The sequence below is a fragment of the Chanodichthys erythropterus genome, chromosome 9, assembly GCF_024489055.1.
Source record: "Chanodichthys erythropterus isolate Z2021 chromosome 9, ASM2448905v1, whole genome shotgun sequence".
Lineage (NCBI taxonomy): Eukaryota > Metazoa > Chordata > Actinopteri > Cypriniformes > Xenocyprididae > Chanodichthys > Chanodichthys erythropterus.
Genome location: NC_090229.1, coordinates 15,934,219 through 15,953,496, shown reverse-complemented (window position 1 = coordinate 15,953,496; position 19,278 = coordinate 15,934,219). Strand labels below are relative to the sequence as shown.

General features: G+C 36.3%; 1 protein-coding gene across 5 annotated transcripts in view; it reads left to right on the top strand.

Annotated features, from left to right (window-relative positions):
- The window catches only part of nphp4 (nephronophthisis 4), a 184,772-nt gene extending 166,002 nt beyond the window's left edge, over positions 1-18,770 (top strand). For 4 of the 5 annotated variants that reach the window (XM_067394736.1, XM_067394737.1, XM_067394734.1 and 1 more), the window contains 9 exons: positions 2,664-2,853; positions 4,732-4,815; positions 9,764-9,923; positions 10,063-10,127; positions 10,454-10,539; positions 11,768-11,939; positions 13,231-13,410; positions 15,766-15,909; positions 18,090-18,770. In XM_067394736.1, coding sequence (XP_067250837.1) covers positions 2,664-2,853; positions 4,732-4,815; positions 9,764-9,923; positions 10,063-10,127; positions 10,454-10,539; positions 11,768-11,939; positions 13,231-13,410; positions 15,766-15,909; positions 18,090-18,230 — 1,222 coding nt within the window. In that variant the 3' untranslated portion in view covers positions 18,231-18,770. The remainder of the gene's footprint in view (positions 1-2,663; positions 2,854-4,731; positions 4,816-9,763; positions 9,924-10,062; positions 10,128-10,453; positions 10,540-11,767; positions 11,940-13,230; positions 13,411-15,765; positions 15,910-18,089) is intronic. The other variant, XM_067394735.1, reaches the window with a different exon arrangement.
- Positions 18,771-19,278: the final 508 nt, after the last annotated feature.

The following is a 19,278-nucleotide window of genomic DNA, read 5'->3' as shown; positions in this document are numbered from 1 at the left end:
ACTACATTACAGTAATTTATGTTTACATAAGAACACTATGTGCCAAAAATAATAATTTAATTTGTTTTCGGTTCAGTATGCATATACCCAAAGAAAACCGCTTTGATGATAATATGTACATACTGTAGTACGCCTATACTTTAATCATGCACAGCAGGCACTGTGTCCATTCAAAGTTCAAATGAAGCCTTTGCCTCTGGCATTACAACCCTGAAAAAAAATTATGCTTAGATCAATGTTTAGTTCACGTGTGAACAGCCTTGTCTTAAATGAACATCTGAATGAATGAGTTTTCCTCAGCAGGGTGTTTCAGGGGCCGAGAGCTTCCCAGGGGGTAGGAAAACAACACTGAATAAATAATCAATTCCCCCATTCAATCTTATTTTAATTGCCGCATGATGTTAAATATCTTCCCCCGTCCAGATTTTTTGCATAAACCTCTAGATGCACATCCAGGATTATACCACAAAAAATATGAGTTTTCTCTAGGCCATAGGCTAAGTCCACACACTCCATCTTGATAAACACAAGATAGTGAGAGAGAAGTTAGGAGGGCGAGGTGGAATAAATTACGGCATTAGCACCCCTGCATCTCTCAGCCTTTAATTAGGAAAGACATTAGTAGCCTAAACTCCACACACTCACACTATGCTTTAGGACAAGATAAATATTCTCTGCCTGCCGTCTTTCTCTGTGAAGTATGTTTGCATGATGAACGTCTTCCCAGCTTGCATTGTGTTGTGGCATAAAAATGAAGCACTTTGTGATGTGTCATGGATGTAACTGCTCACCCAGGAGCAGTGTGTTTGTGCGTGAACCCTGTGAGTCAGTCCAAAACACTAGTGTATGCACAGAGTTGTGCCAGGGAAACAAATACCTGAGATCTAGTGTTTGCATTTGTATATTTGTGTTGAATTGATGCTTCTCTCTTTCACTGCAAAGGATGTGTCAGGCTTGTGTTTGCATTGCTGATGTATGCCACAAAGCCAACCTTATAAAGTCACCTCTCTCTCTCTCTCTCTCTCTCTTTCTCTCATTTTTACTGAAGAGATTGTTTCTGTGAGACCTGTACTCGCACATTATATATGGACAAGCTGAACCAAAGGAGAGTCAGGTTAAAGGATATGCCAGATTTTAGCAGAGCAGCTCCATTCTTTCTGCCTATTTCATTGTATCCTCACAGGTCAGGTCCCGTAGCTCATAATTTGTTTTCAGGCTTATTTTTTTATTTTTTTATTATACTTCAGATGAATTTTATTATATCTCTCACTCTCTTTCAGATTTAAAGTACTGGAATTATTGTTATGCATATACTATTGCCAAATTGATCCAAGTAACAGTCAAGACATTTATGTTACAAAAGATTTCTATTACAAATAAATGCTGTTCTTTTTGAACTTTCTAATCATCAAAGAATACTGAAAAAAGGGTTTTCACAAAAAACAAGGATCCAACAAGGATCATGTGACACTAAAGACTGGAGTAATGGCTGCTGAAAATTCAGCTCTGTCATCACAGGAATAAATTACATTTTAACATATATTAAAACAGAAAACAACTATTGTAATTTGTGATAATATTTTACTATATTACAGTTTTTACTGAATTTTTAGATTAAATTAATATAGCCTTGGTTAGCAAAAGAGATCTTACCAACCCCAAACTTTTAAACGGTAGTATACATTTTGATTTTGATCAGTTTTTTGATTCAATTTTATACACTCGAGTTAGTTTGTATATATTTTGTCCAACAACAAAAAAAGTTTCAAAAGAATCCAAAGCTTCCGAATGGATCAGAGTATGTGAGAGGAGCAACAGCGATTTAATCTCATAGCATACAATAGCATAGCATACCATTTAATCTCATACCATGAGACAAACCATTTAAATGAATATAAACTAAACGTTTAGCTTTTCATTGTCAACCTCACCAGAAGCCATGTTTGTTTGTGTTTTTATGGCTAGACTGATCTGTCTCTGCTTTGTGTCTTTTACTGTGAAGAGATATTCTGCAAGGTTATACTTCCTATTTCGGCCTGTTAACATTTCAATTAAATTTTTTTCCCTCTTTGTGACCCTCTTTTCCCCCCTCTGTTGCAATACCCTTACAAAAGAGCTCCTTACCTATATGCTTCTATATAAAAGAAAAGGAAATGGGCTTTGCTTTTGTTCACATAAACATTTCATTTTGTGTCACCTGCATGGCTTTTTGTTATTAAAGAGAGAAAGTGATGGAATTTTTAGAGACTTGGTTTCACATCTACTGTAGTGTATACAGTACAAAAGAGTTTTTACACCTCGAAATTCTTTCTTTTTCTTATTTTTTTCATTTATGGAAAATGATCCCTTCTCGGGCCCGGAGGTGCTGCCTTTGATGTTTCAAATGCCCCTTTCCTTCATATATTTGTGCATGAAAATTGTCTCTATGAAACAGAAAGTAATATTTCACACCCAGTGTGTGTTATCTTTAAACCGTACCCTCCCAGGAGTTTCAGTTCTGTGAGGGCTTATGTTTGACTGTATCATGCATACTCAAATACGCTCTTTTTCATTGCCAATAAAATACTGCTGGCAAGGCAAAGAAAGTCCTCAAGCTGTTCTTTTCTTTTCCTCTCTGTCTCTCTCTTTGCCATTTTTCATCTCCCTCTCTTTTTATCCCTCAGTGTAATCATGAAGAGCAAGGAGTGGAGATATTTTAAGGATTTGACGAAGACTCTGACTCCTCTAGAGGAGGAGATGTTTCACCTAAAGGAGAGCACACTGACTCCACAGGTTTACCTGCGGCCCAAAGAAAGTGTCCACATCCCCTTCAAGTACCAGACCTTCATCTGTGGTCACAACTTCCCTCTTCAGGTAAATCTAGGGTAAACTTTTATTGTTGTTGATGTTTTGTGTTTTTTACATTTACTTTTCACATCATTTTATTGATAATATAAAGTATTATTATAATTTATATACATGGGTCACCACAGACACAAAAAAGTCTAGACAGGCACTACATGACCTCAAGTGAATCTCCTCATCAGTACATATACATAGAGCACAGTACATAGAGCAGTCAAAATGGACTTTCGCACTGGAGGAATGTTTTTGTAGTTCTTATAACTATTGGCAGAAGTATCTTCAGAGAAGGGTCTAACCTAGTGAAAATAGGAACTACCAGTGACGTAACACCGTGTCCTAACTACACGTGATGCGACACTAGATAAAAGGTATCTTTTGTCCTAACCAGCCACAATGGCGACACACGACAATTCTATTTTAGAAACGGTTTCTATTTCTCCACGACGTTGTGGCTGGAACAGCAACACAAAGTATTTCAATGATAATATCAGGTACTGTTTATGTGCTTTATTTTTTGTTAAAAACATATAATGTGAGTTTGAATATCATTCTGTGTTCCCAGCTTTTTAGCTGTAATGAAAACACACTGGCTAATTCACCTCAGATTTTGAAAATAAATAAATGGTCACAAGAACGTTCAAACTGTCATCTCAATGCAAACAAACAAGTGTATTCTTGACAACGATTGGTTCAGTCATGCCGTATGTACTTTAAATAATGTTTAAATGGTGTAATATTTATAAATTTTACTACGTACTTGCCCATTTCATTGTCTGCTGTGCTCTTGCAGAGAGACCCTGCCCACACTCTCTTCTGATTGGCTGTGGTTTTTGATTGATTTTTAGCACTTCTCATTGTCACATCGCATCTAGTGTGGATGGTCAAATTGCTTGTCGCTGGAATCTTATCGCATCGCGTCTGGTTAGGACATGGTGTAAGTTTTTTGGCCAAATGCATGCCATACGAAACGTAACACCCACCATATTTTGGAAAGCTGTGTAAACACACAGTTTACATATACTTACTCCACAAACTAACATAGAGAAAGCTAATGTTAACGGGACATAACCGTACAGAAAGCTAATGTTAATGGCATTTACCTGTCGCCTTTGTCTGTGCCTTTCTTTTCTCTGCCTCGATAATATGTAGCACTGCAATTTGTCATAAGAGATTTTGTCTCTTAGCCCTCTTTTTTGCTTTATCAGTCGCATAAATTATACATCTACATTCCATCTCCATTACCACAAAACCCACGACATGTCCTCCATCCTCCAGTTGTTGACGTCACTGTCGGCCGGCTTACGTCACTTAAGCGCTCCTACTGGCAGTGCGAATGCAACCTGAATAATGGCCCAAGGGAAAAATTTAGTTCTTGGGGAACCGCCCTGGTGGCTATTTCCTATAACTGAGTTCCTATAACTACCCAGTGTGAAAGCCCCTAAAAAGGAGACTGTGAACTGTCCACTGAACTGCTGAGGCTGGTAAACAACATCATCAGGAGAAAATGTGGACTATTTAATTGTTTTTGTATGTTGTAGTGTAGTGTAAATCAACCATGAACGATGTGTCATCTGAGAAACTGCATTTGTTTCCTCATTTCCCTTTTCCACTGATGAGACTTGGATTAGTTCACATGTTTCCGGATTAATTGGATTTGGGTTTGTTTATAGTCTGTAGTATCACAGAGGCACCCACAAGTGAAGGAGGGAGGTTAAAATGACTCAAAGCATCAGCAATAATGAAGTGGATTAAAAACAGCCTCATCCAGACGGTCTGAACAGACCTGTCCAAACAATGTTTTCCCATCCCTTAATGACATTATTTCAATGTGATTGTTCTCTCACTGAATAGTGCACTGTTTATGATGATTCTGCTGTCATATTGCAGGATACAAAAAGCTTAAAGATTTCAAGAAGTCCACAGATGGCTCAGAAACATCTGTCTAATACAATTCAAGCCAAATCCATCAAGGTAAGAGCTTAGCACGCACACTGTACCGCAGAGCACACAAAGGAACACAGACTCTTTCTATACTGCCTGATTAGTAGTTGTTCAGACAGAGAAGTGGGCCGGCACTCCTGCAGTGGCTCCAACAATCCAGACTGAAAACATGACTTGGTCGACAACAGTAAACTGAATGTAACTGATGCAGACTTACAAGAACCAAACTGAAGTTACATGTTTTTGTGTTGCTGTATGGATTTTTAGGCAAGTATGTCACATGTCTACTTGATTATGTAAATACTGAAATATCCAAATGATTTAGACCTGCAAAAAGACTCTTCGAAAGAGTAACCTGCTTAATTGAGAGACAAAGCTGACTCTTAATCACATCTTACATTGAGTTATCCCATCTGTAAGTTTTGAAATTTTTAACTGTGTTTGAGATGTGACCTGTTACTTACATTTGATGTATGTTACTTACATTTGATTAATTTCAGCCTTTCAAATTGATAAGTCTGTTAATGAGAAACATTGATCAACTGTTTCTTAGCACCCGCCCTGCAGATTTCTACACTTCTGCCACCCTACATGTTGTATTAAATATTTTGGTGAATTAATGCTTTCAGATACTCTCAGCTCTGCTTAGGTCTGTCACAATTATTTGGTCTAAGTGTGATTATTGTGCCCTTCAAATTCCAATCATTTTTGATACTCAAATCATGGAATTTTTAGCAAATATAAAAAAATGCATGTTTTATCTCTCTGTTTGTGATATGTGCACACACTGTCTGTGATGACTCGCGCACACTCACATGAAAGCATAAACAAGGATAAACAGTGCAAAATGAACACAAAGAGCTCCAGTTTCAATTTGATTTAGCATTCATGTAATTGCAAATGTTCTTAGTAGTTTTGCCCAACACTAGACACGCAATAAAACAGACAAGGAGATTAGCTACTTATTACACTTCTGTGAAAATAGAATAAAAGTATACAGTGTGTATATATATTATTGTATACACTGTATACTATTATTATATTATCTATCACAGTATGGAGTTGGTAACATGTTTTTGAAAGAAGTCTCTTTATGCTCCCCAAGGCTGCATTTAACAGTAATATTGTGAAATATTATTAATTTAAGATAACTGTTTTGTATTTAAGTATATTTGAAAATGTCATTTATTCCTGTGATGACAAAGCTGAATTTTCAGCATCATTACGCCAGTCTTCAGAGTCACATGATCCTTCAGTAAAAACACCAAATATGCTGATTTGGTGCTCAAGAAACCTTATTATTATTAATGTTGAAAACAGTTGTGCTACTTTGATGAATAGAAAGTTGAAAAGAACAGCATTTATTTGAATTATTGAATATTATATTATGTTATGTTACGTTATGTTATGTCATGTCATGTCATCATATTACATTACATTACATTACATTACATTACAGGTGCTGGTCATATAATTAGAATATCATCAAAAAGTTGATTTATTTTACCAATTCCATTCAAAAAGTGAAACTTGTATATTATATTCATTCATTACACACAGACTGATATATTTCAAATGTTTATTTCTTTTAATTTTGATGATTTTAACTGACAACTAATGAAAATCCCAAATCCAGTATCTCAGAAAATTTGAATATTACTTAAGACCAGTACAAAGAAAGGATTTTTAGAAATCTACTGAAAAGTATGAACATAAAAAAATTATGAGCATGTACAGTACTCAATACTTAGTTGGGGCTCCTTTTGCCTTAATTACTGCAGCAATGCGGCGTGGCATGGAGTCGATCAGTCTGTGGCACTGCTCAGGTGTTATGAGAGCCCAGCTTGCTCTGATAGTGGCCTTCAGCTCTTCTGCATTGTTAGGTCTGGCATATCGCATCTTCCTCTTCACAATACTCCATAGATTTTCTGTGGGGTTAAGGTCAGGCAAGTTTGCTGGCCAATTAAGAACAGGGATACCGTGGTCCTTAAACCAGGTACTGGTAGCTTTGGTACTGTGTGCAGGCGCCAAGTCCTGTTGGAAAATGAAATCTGCATCTCCATAAAGTTGGTCAGCAGCAGGAAGCATGAAGTGCTCTTAAAATTCCTGGTATACGGCTGCGTTGACCTTGGACCTCAGAAAACACAGTGGACCAACACCAGCAGATGACATGGCACCCCAAAACATCACCGGTTATCCCTATTGCTTGTACACTTTTTTTTTCTACCACATCTTTTCCTTCCCTTCGCCTCTCTATTAATGTGCTTGGACACAGAGCTCTGTGAACAGCCAGCCTCTTTTGCAATGACCTTTTGTGTCTTGCCCTCCTTGTGCAAGGTGTCAATGGTCGTCTTTTGGACAACTGTCAAGTCAGTAGTCTTCCCCATGATTGTGTAGCCTACAGAACTAGACTGAGAGACCATTTAAAGGCCTTAGCAGGTGTTTTGAGTTAATTAGCTGATTAGAATGTGGCACCAGGTGTCTTCAATATTGAACCTTTTCACAATATTCTAATTTTCTGAGATACTGAATTTGGGATTTTCCTTAGTTGTCAGTTATAATCATCAAAATTAAAAGAAATAAACATTTGAAATATATCAGTCTGTGTGTAACAAATGAATATAATGTACAAGTTTCACTTTTTGAATGGAATTAGTGAAATAAATCCACTTTTTGATGATATTCTAATTTGACCAACACCTGTATATTATTATATTATATTATATTATATTATATTATATTATATTATATTATATTAATTATATTATATTATATTATATTATATTATATTATATTATATTATATTATATTATATTATATTATATTATATTATATTATATTATATTTATTATATTTTATTATAATGACCCTGGATCACAAAACCAGTCTTAAGTAGCATTGGTATATTTGTAGAAACAGCGAACAATACATTATATGGGTCAAAATTACCGATTTTTCTTTTATTACAAAAATCATTAGGATATTAAGTAAAGATCATGTCCCATGAAGATATTTTGTAAATCTCCTACCCTACATATTAAAAAAAGAAGAAAAAAAAGTGAGTGGATATGCATTACTAAGGACTTAATTTGGGCAACTTTAAAGGCAAATTTCTCAATATTTTGATTTTTTTTTTTTTTTTTTTTTTTTTTTTTTTTTTGCACCTTCAGATTCCAGATATTCAAATAGTTGTATCTCAGCCAAATATTTTCCTACCCTAACAAACCACACATCAATGAAAAGAATATTTATTCAGTTGATGTATAAATCTCAATTTCCAAAACTGACCCTTAAGACTGGTTTTGCTCTCCAGGGTCACATTATATTATATTATATTATATTATATTATATTATATTATATTATATTATAAAATACAAAAAAAAAATTGTATATCTGATTCTATTCTATGACCTATCTTTACATTTGTACACGTTTAAGCCATTTTTTACATTGTTTAAGCATATTTTGGAAGGACAGTCAAAGGTTGTTTTAGACCATCCTCAAATAGTTAAGCTGTGAAGCGAGTCTCTGCGTGTGGGTTGATGTGCTGTTCTATGGCATTGTGGTTTATTGTGCCTTTAGGCAGTTGATGCCATATGCAGCCTAGAGAGACTGATGCCTTGCAGTATTGCTGACAGACACACATACACACACACACACACAACTCCGATGTCATTTTTAGGTCAGTTTGGGTCAAGCATTGCTGTGCACAAACTGACATCACCTCCAGAGGAGTGTCAATGGGTTGTCTTGGGCTGTGAATCCGACAGCCAGCTCGACTGTATCTCACGTGAGAGAGGTTATGCACTTAGACTGCAGATGACTTACGGTACTTCATATCGCAATATATACTGTCAGTGCTGTTCATTCAGTGTGGTATGATTTTAGATAGTTCTGTCATTTATTGGTAGACCTTGACCACCTCTGCTGAAAAGAGCAGCTTAGACCATCATACTGGTTCAGGGTGGTTTGTGCTGGTTTGGTGATATTCTACAATGAAATGTCACGAGTTGCAAGTTCAATTTTGTTCATCAGTTTGAAAAACAAACCAAAATACGTTTAAGCCAATTCACCTTTATTTATATAGAGCTTTATACAATACACATTGTTTCAAAGCAGCTTCACAGTAATAAAAAGGAAATAACAGAATCACTGATGCTGAACGATTCGGAATGATGAACTTCATTAAATGATGAATGAGACTAATTGGAATTATACTGTAAAGCAACTCTAAAAAGACAATAGTGTCCATTGTTCAACTCAAGTCTGTTCAGTGTTGGTCCCTTTAAGACAAGTCATTTCAACCGGCGGCCATCTTTGAAATGCCTCTCGGGCATTTAAGTGCAGCTCCTATCTCTTTGAATGGGGAAACATAAAATTCTCAAAAGCTGTTTGCCAAGCTTTCAATTAAATTTCATATTTGAAATCACCAATGAAATCTGACAGTTCAATTCAGCTATATCCAGCTCTACAGAAGACAAGTGTGCTGTTATTCAGCTCAATTCAGTTCAAGTTTTGTTCTCATCTGATAATTGTAGTCAGTTTAGTTAAGTAATGCACTTATGTGGAAGTCATTGGGGCAAGGCATTGCCTCAGGACAAATATTATGAAACATTTTAAAAGTTTAGCCATGAAACAAAAAACTTTTTGTGTTGAGCAATAAAAGTATATATCGTATTAAAATTATATACATATCATATGAGTTTATAAAACAATGTAAGATGCACATTGCTGCTTTGAAACCATCTACAATATCTTGCCCCATAGACATCCATTGTAAGTGCATTACAGTACATGCAATTTTGTTTTTACAAACTGTGGGAGAAGCTGTGGTAATTGGCAGCATGTTGCTGATGCAGTCAGTATGTCAGTTTAACTTGTTGTGAACCAAGAACATTCCAGTAGATTTATTTCTCCTGTTAGCATTTTGCGGGAAGAAATTGTGTGTAGCTTGCAACCGGTCTGTTTGTCTTACAGGTGTTGTTCCGTGGGGAAGACAAAAAGCCTCTGGCAATCTGCCAGGTGGATGTTGAACCGACGCCACATGTGGTGGACCAGACCTTCCGTTTCTACCATCCTGAACTCACCTTCCTAAAGAAGGCCATTCGCCTGCCTGCAGCCTGGGACGACACAGCAGGTGCTGCTCATTACAAACATCTCTGCCGCTGTGTGCGCACATACATAAACACGCATGCACAAACACGCTTCAGTGTCTGCTATTAGTCCTGAACTAAAGACCTCATTTGTGCTCTGTCTCCTTTTGTACTTGCTCACAGATGGTTCTGCCACCCTTCATGTGCGCTGCAGCGACCCCAATGTCATCTGCCACACCACCAGCCTGGTGAGCCAATCAGGAGTCACTCCTAATAGCAGCCAGCCAATCAGAATTGGGATGAGTTATTAATTAGTGTCTGAGGCTTTGTGCTGACTCATTGTGACGTCAAGGCTGCACACCTGTTACAAGACTATTATTCTATATTTGTTTTTCACACAAGACTATTGTTTTTATTAATATGTTTCATACAATACTATATATTTTTATAATTATTTGTCATCGTTTTTTATTTTTAGACTTTTATATATATATATAATATACTGAATGAGTTAACCATTATTAATTAAAAATTATTATTTTATGATTCACTTTCTTACATTTTGAAACTTTAGACTCCAGGAGAACCGCAGGATGTTTACCTGAAAGTACCTGGTAGCCCAAGTCCACAGATTAGGAAATTCTTCATCACCATTTTCACGTAAGTACACTTCCTTTTGCACCTTCTCCCTCACGTGCGTGTGCATAAAAGTTAACTCGTCATATATTTTTGTAGAGGAAAGTGAGAACCTGATAATTTTCACTCTTCCAGATGCACAGAGAGGTGTGTGTGTGTGTGTGTGTGAACCTCTGTTTTTGGTTGCTTGTGTGTCTGTGAAAGCCTGGTCCCTGATTAATCCCTTCATGTGTGATTAATGACATTTGCTTAATCAGGATGTCTCATTTACTGTCTGATTGCATCAGATCATAATATTCATTTATTCATCAAAATCTGCAGCATCTCTGAGTTCATAATCAGTGAACATGAATAAAAACACAATTTTAGAACCTGCACATCACACATTTCTCTCTGGAACTTGAACCAGCTAAAGTGACAGCAACACATATTAATTAAAGGCAGACAGTTCACTTGCATTATGCTTATACTGTCATGAACACAATATATTATAATTTATATAATATTATATAATTATATAACATTTTAATTAAGAGATTCCCCTTTGACCTAAAATATTTTACTTGACAGACCCTCCTATTTCAGTAATTAAAAAAAAAAAAACATTGCTTTCTTGTTTTTCCCTTTTAATCTTAAAAAAAATGAAAGTGTAGTTTGTCATATATAATTAGCGAGTTTGTAATGGACTCATAATGGTTTGAAATGATAGAATAACAGACAAGCTCATCAGACACACAGTAACTCATCAAAACAGAGTTTTTGAGAAATTTTAATAACCAGGTGATCAATCAGCTGTCCCCCCCCGCGCCCCTCCAAACAACAGCTGTTGCTGAGGACAGCTCAGCAGCCAAGGACGGTACAAACGTTCTTCCAATTTTGTCCCTTGAGCTCAAAGTCCCCTCAGGCAGGGTGAAGAGCTCACGTACAAAGTCTTTTATTTTTAATACAGTCAAACTCCAGAAACCCCGGCAGGCAGAATGACATCAACATCTGCAAACCTCCTGCGGGAACACGACTGCCCGCTGGCACGTGAGATGCCCTTAAAGAAAGGGTGAATGGATGAATTTAAAAACGGTGACATTTGGGTCTCTCTGAACATCTCTCTTTTGAAGATTTGAGATATATGTGTGTCTCTCTCAGGGGAAGTGCAGCCTGTCAGGCCTGTCCTGCTATTGTGTCAGTGTATATGAAGAGAAAAGTGATAAAGTGTCTTTTGTGTGTCTATGGTTCTGTGTCAATCTCTCTATGGCAGTGACCCTTGGCTGGCCTCCCCCGCACAGATCTGGCAGGTATACGTGCATTACCTGCAAAGGATGGACCTGAGCTGTGTGTGCGGCACTCTGAGCTGGCATTCGCTGGTTCTGCACGGCACACAAACTATTCGCAGGGTCAAGTGCTACACGTCGCATCCCCTCGAGCTTCAGGTACGCATAGCAGGGTCAAAGGGAAACACACTGATCGGGGTAGTGAGCTCTGATCAGGGATTATGTGGCCTTTTTTTCCTAAAATAGGAGAATGATGAAATATAATGAGATGGTAAGTAAGATGGCTAGGTTGTCTAGATTTTAATTTTATTTATTTATTTTTTTAATTTTAGTTTTATTTGAGAGCTTTCAAAATGATTTAAAATTTTCAATAGTTGCACATATTTCTGCGATTACAAATTTGTAATCATAAATATATTTACACATTGATTCCACAAATTAATGTATTATTAAGAAGGGGAAATTCAAATAATATTTCTTTAACTTTTTAACAATCAAAGCCAGTATTTGAAGATAAATTTATATAAAATTATAATTATAGCTAGTTGACATTATATTTAAAAGCCATAAACTTTTAGCATTCAATAATTCTAAACTACAAATTATCATAGTGCTGTTTTTGTATAATTTCTTTACAATTGCAAAACAAAATCAATCTGATAACAACGTTTAATTTAAATAAACTTACAACAAAATATTATAAAATATCATAGTTGTTTATTTAAAATTAATTACATTATTTTTTAAAACATGTTAAACAGTCTATATTAATAAAAAAGTAATGATATATTTTTTCCCCAACCATATTTTAGCAACATTGATTTTACAGGTTATGGATTTAGAGACGCAATTATTCAGAGAAGGTTTTAGTATGCCGTTTAGCAGCCTAATTGTTTTGCTCATTAGCCTATACGTTTGCTGAATTTCTGTCAGTTACCGCATCAAAGGACTGCCGGGTGAATTGTATGAAAATATGTAGGTTTGGATCTCAAAAAAATGTAAATAGCATGGAGTCAGATGTAGTTGGGTTGCAGCAGTATCATTAACCTGTGTTCAGCACACTGCAGTGAACAAAGTAGAGCTTTAATGCAAATAATGAATAATGAAACGTGGATTTTACGAGCATCATAAATCTCAAAATGGGTATTTCCTGTTATTCGAAATATGCAAGCAGAGCAAATACAGCAGCTCCCTTGTCAACAGCACACTGTGTGCCAGTAGCAACCTTACTGTTGGTTTAATTGGCCGTGTGCTAATGTTATACAGCAGGTGCCAAAAAAAGATGATAAAGCAAAGTAGCTATACATTATGAGCTTCAGGTGCAGCCTCATTTTTTCTGAAGTTCTGCAGAGAAGTGTTCCCTGAAGTTGCTTTATGCTGTGTGGGTTTTCTGTGGTTGATGCCAGAAGCTCTATATGAGGGTAACATCTCTTCTGTTTGTGGGTTCCAGGTGGATCCAGATGAGGTTTTTGCTCTTCCTGCTCAGGGAGTTCAAGATATCCGCGTAGGTCTGAGGGCTCTGCGCCCTGGAAGCCGTTTCTTTTACCTCAATGTAATTGATGTGGATACACGGCAGCTAGTTGCCTCCTGGTTGCTGTGCATCACATGCCGACAGCCTGTAATCTCCAAGGTTAGTAAGCAAAATGCATCAATACAGTGCAACAGATGTCAAATCGCATTCACTTAGAGCAGTGGTTCCTAAACTTTTTTGCTTGGAGTATCCCCTGAAGGGATTACCATCCTTCTGTGTACCCCCTCTCTTCCACTTCGACTTATTCCACTTTATTTTTTTTACCTTTATGAATAACTTTATGAAATAAATGTTTTAAATAAAAAATTTTCAATAGAGAAACATGCAATGATGGTAAAACTAAGTAAAACTTTTAAATATTAAACTAAAACCGCCAGTAGGTGGCAGGAAGTCACTGTTTTTATGAGTGAGTCATCAAGTCATTCATTCGGTAACGAAACAAGTGGCTGTAAATGAATTATTGAAACATTGACTCTCACGATTCGTTCAAAGCCGCAGAATTGTTCGCAAAACAGACGTGTGTTGTACAGTAGTTCTGCTGTGGTTTTCGTTAGAGCTTTTATTTCACAGTGCTGTTTAAAATGTTGGCTACATTTTACGTGTATGTCACGTTTGCAGTCATGTGGATATTTGGGAACAATTGCATTCTTGTTCGTTATCATCATTAAATACAAGATCTCACACAAGGTATGTTTTTGTATCGGAGAAATCTAAATTAATCCATTATCTGTGTCTGTATTTGTTCTTCATGCGAGTAAGTGCTCAATCTCCACTTTTACAAAGGTGCATTGTTGAGAACGACAGTAATTTAGCGCGATTTAAGGCAGCAGATTCTGCACGCAGTCTATCATATACATGCTGCTTGTGTGGATACAGTCATTTTTGACTGCAAATGATGAGGTAATTTGATTAAATGTACTGGATTTACGACATTTTTGGCAATTAGAAATACATGCTCGATTTTTAATATTATTTTAAGGTAGAATTAAATGAACTACTCAGCATTTTGTTCGTGTACCCCCTATTGTCACCTCCCGTACCCCAGTTTGGGAACCGCTGACTTAGAGAAATTAATTTTATTAAAGGATTAGTTCACTTTGAAATTAAAATTTCCTGATAATTTACTCACCCCCATGTCATCCAAGATGTTCATGTCTTCAGTCGAAAAGAAATGAAGGTTTTAGATAAAAACATTCCAGGATTTTTCTCCATATAGTGGACTTCAATGGCCTCCAAATGGTTGAAAGTCAAAAATACAGTTTCACTGCAGCTTCAAAGCGTTCTACACAATCCCAGATGAGAAATTAGGGTCTTCACTCCATCACTCATTTTCTAAAAAAAAAAAAAATAATTTTATAAATTTTAACCATAAATTCTCATCTTGAACTAGCTCTCTTCATCTTCTTCTCTATTAGAATTCCAGCAGTGTAGACACTGCTAAGTGTAATACTGCCCTCCACAGGTCAAAGTTTAAACTTAATTGTCATATACAATATGCTATACACAGTGCAAGTATGGATACACAGTCGATTATATCGACCAATCGCGGCAGGCCTACTAAAGACATTGTTAAAATAGTCCACATGACTGCAGTGGTTCAATCTTAATTTCATGAAGCGACGAGAATACTTTCTGTTACATATTGAACGCGATCAAAGAATCCTCCCTTTACAATGGCTGAAGCTGTCAATCACACAGCACAAGTTTATCTGGACACTTACCAAAACTGCCATTATAATGAATGATGCTGTTACAATGCAGAATAAAGCTCTTAGGCTAACATTACTGTATTTACATCATGTTCACTGTTAGTTGTGGTGAAAGCATTTTGTGAGAGAGCAGGAATCAAGTGATGAGATGATGAGATCACTGCATTCACGCAATGCAACCTTTCATGTGATGGGAAAAAATCTAAATATAAAGCTATAATCAACACTTTTCAGGATTCGTTAATCTCAACAGCTGTAATAGTAAAAACATAGTAAAAGTATCTGAGAGGGTTCCACATGTAATACGTATTTCAAATTGAAGTCTTTTTACATTGAAGTCTCACAGCAGACACGCCCCTTCAAACAGAGCGTTCAAGTCAGAGGGATAAAATCAGGATAAAAAATGCCTTTTATGTCTAAATTAAGACCTTTTATGATGTAAAAATCATACTAACATTATAAGTGCACCTCAGGAAACATTATAAAATAATAAAAAATACACTTCATGGCCCCTTTAATATTTGTTTTTACATTTTATGGAAACAATACTGAGACAATTTCCCTTAAAAGTTGTGCGTTTAGTGGTAAATATGTGAGGCACGGTCCACAGTGACAGCAAAGGAATAGCAAGAATCGAATGGATCTTTAAATTTCAGTTCTGTGACAGAGGATATGGTGCATGAAGTCAGTTTTTACTTCAGTTATTTTACAGTATGTGTCTCGGTATGTGTTTTAATCTCCCCAGGCATTTGAAATCAATGTTCCTGTAGACGGAGGGAAGGGCAGCAATAAGAAAATCAGTTTCACAAACCCCTACTCTTCCTCTAGGATATTCAATCTCCGCACAGACCGCCCAGACCTACTTCAGTTTAAAGAGGAGCAATTTCAGGTAAGAGAATCCAAAGTTAATTCTTGTTCTATTAACTTTGTTAGGAGGCCTTGCTGTTTAACATTGAATAAGAAACATACTGTCAAAGCCCCATTCACCAGAAAGGTGTCTAGAGCCCAGAGGAGTAGGATCTTGACATGTCTCTGTCTAGGAATCAATTTCTGTCTCTCTAAACTGTCATTCTTAGACACGTTTCACAGTATGTGAAGTTCTCTGTATATTAGAGAACTCAATTTGTGACCTGGCCACTCTCGCAATGCCGGTCCCCTGAGGAAACCATAAAGCTGAAGACCAAAGAAATAGGGCAAAAAGATTGTCACACTCAGGCCGGGAACATCAATATCTCTCACCTTTAGGGCTCAGAATGACGCGTGTAAGACTTACAGCTCTACGTTAGACTTCAATTAAAAGCTGTTAATTGATTATAGGTGATCAATACAGAACCGTTGGCTATTACTTCAGATGGAGAGAGAGAACATTAGTTAGCCACAGGGACAGGGTCTCGGATATATTGGTGTGGCTTTGGGGGTCACAAAGTAATTTTTCCTGATCATCATTTTGCACAGAAACGGTGTTAAACAGAACAGGGTAAAATGTTAATTTCATCATTCAGTGCCCTCATTGATCGCTGTAAGGTTTAGTGAGTTTCACACTCCATATATGGGCAATAAATAGCGAAACAGTGTGAAATATGCAAGTGACAGTATTGAACAGAACGGATTAATGATATCTCAATGTCAAATAAAAGCTGTAAAGCTCATAAAGAAAGGAAACGGCCTGTTCCATTTTCTTGCTAGTCAACACGGCTTCAATTATCTTCTCTCGCGCTGGATTTATGGGGTCTATATTTTTGAAAAATGTGGCTAGAGATGTTGCTTTTTTCCTCTTCAAGAAATAACAACTGTGTCATCGTAAAATAGGCGTGGAGCCAAAAGACAACAGAACAATCGATATATGCATGCTTTTGAAGAGATTATGAAATAAATCCTCGACTGTGTTCCATATGTCTTAGTCAGCCATTAGAGATAATGTATAAAGACAGAGAGAGCAATTTCTCTCATCTTCCTCTAAACTCTGGAGTGCAACCAATTTTTGATGCAACAGAGCTCAGGAATAGCAATGGGAATCGTAAGGAATTGAACAACTGTAGTTTCGATTCCACTTAAAGAATCAGATCACCCAAAACACATCATTTACTCAAGCTCATGTCGTTCCATGACTTACTTTCTTCTCTGGAAGAACATTCTGGCCACTCTTTTCAGTGGAATGAAAGCTCAAAAATGACAAACATAAAAGAATCAGAAGTCGTTCACATCACTACATTCGCAAAAAAAGCTATCGTTTGACAACAGAATATGGGGGGGTGGGGGGGACTAGTACGGACTAAGACAGTTGTCTTTTAGTGTGCCATGGAAAGCAGAAAGTGATACAGATTTAGTATGACATAAGGGTGAGTAAATGATGACAGAAGTTGAATGTTCGGCAAACTTTTCTTGTAATGATTCTTTTAAAACAATTATTTTAGAACTATTTTAGAACTGATTCAGGTATGGAATTAGTCTTGTTTTTATTAACTAAAAACTAAAAAGACTGAAAATAATTTTCAGTAATTGAAATAAAGCTGCAATAAAATAAAATATACATATTAGATAAAAAAGTTGGCTTTGCAACTGAAATAAGTTTGTTGAAGTATGAAAATTGCTAAAACTGAAAAAAATGAAAGCTAGATAGAACTATTTAGAAAAACTAATAAAATTGACAAAAGCACACAGAACAAAAATACTAAAACTAAAATGAAAATGGAATATACAAAAGTTAAAAGCTAATTCAAAATATTAATAAATACTGCAATTGTATATAAAGAACACTATATAGAACCATGAAAAATAGTTGTTGTATTTTTAGTTTATAGACTTGTTAATATTAAATAAAATTTAAATATGTTTAGTTCATAGATTTTTTTTTTTAACCAATTCTGGTTGGAAACTGATTTTCAATTCCTAGATTTTAAAGTTGAAAACCGTTTTTCAGTCCGAATCAGTTTCATAATAAATAAATAAATGTTTGATGTTGATACTGGTTGATTTTGCAATTCTTTGCTGCTTTCTTTATAAATACCTGTACAATTTTTGTGTGTGCATATATACAAATACATGCATATTAATGTGTGTGTGTTGTAGATTCGGGGAGGGGAGCTCTACACCATCGGCCTGCGCTTTGCTCCAAGTCAGAACCCCGGCATGGAAGAGATTCTCATCTTCATCAATGACAAACAGGATAAGAATGAGGACACTTACTCTGTTAGGGTTCAGTACAGATAACACAACACCATCACACTTTTTGCCCACTAACAGATCTTGATCCAGTGGATGTGGATTCACTCACATCATTGGCATGTATTTTTGCTTATACGGTGCGATAAGTTGATCCAAAAAACATGCGATGTACTGAAGTACAGACCAATCGTTCTCTATATATAAATGCAGACAATGAGTAAGGTTAATTGTATCCAGCTCATTGAGTAGACTGAGTCTCTCACGTGTGCTGGAGTAAAGCCGCCCTGCGGTGCTGTACGCTGAAACAGAAGACATTCTCTGCAGAGCTGGTGCTCCTATCAGCGCTCTTGATGTGTGTGTTTATGGTTACGCTGTACCCCTGCTGTGATGTGTCATTAGTAGCGGAGAGCTGATGGCCACTTGCCCAGGACTTCAGCTCTAGATCTTCAAAAAGTGAGACGTGTGTGTAAGACCAATCATTTTATTTTATTAAGTGTTATGTTTGCACTCACTGAGGATAGAGTGCTTAATTTGGTGGAAGAAAATGCAGCCATGCTTCATTCTTTTTTACTGTATTTTTTTGTACTAGCATCAATAAAAAAGGTACTGATTTTTCAGTGTGATTCTTTGTATCAATGACAACATGATATGCCAAACAGCACTTGTGTTTGTGTGTATGTGTGTTTTCAGTAGCTGTGAAGGGTTTCCATTAATCTCCTGGCTCCTATTAGAGCTACAGCTGCCCGAGTCTGACAACAACCAAATAACCTGCCAACTAACCGGTCCAGACATGGAAGACAGGTAGAAAACACAGAAAGGACCATAAAAGAGAGAACATGTACAAAATTTACAGTGGGATGCAAAAGTGCGAGATCTAGAGTTTTCAGCTACAAAAATGAAAGTTAAATTTGTAAATAAAACTAAAGTATCAAATATCTATATCAGAATTGGCAAATTTAGCCTAAATGAAGCTATCAGTAGGAGCAAGCTAGTTTAGAACCAGATTGTTTGTGGGTATATTTATACATTTACATTCCTTTAGTCTAATTAATTAAAACAGTAAATACTTCAGCACCAAATCAGCATACTAGAA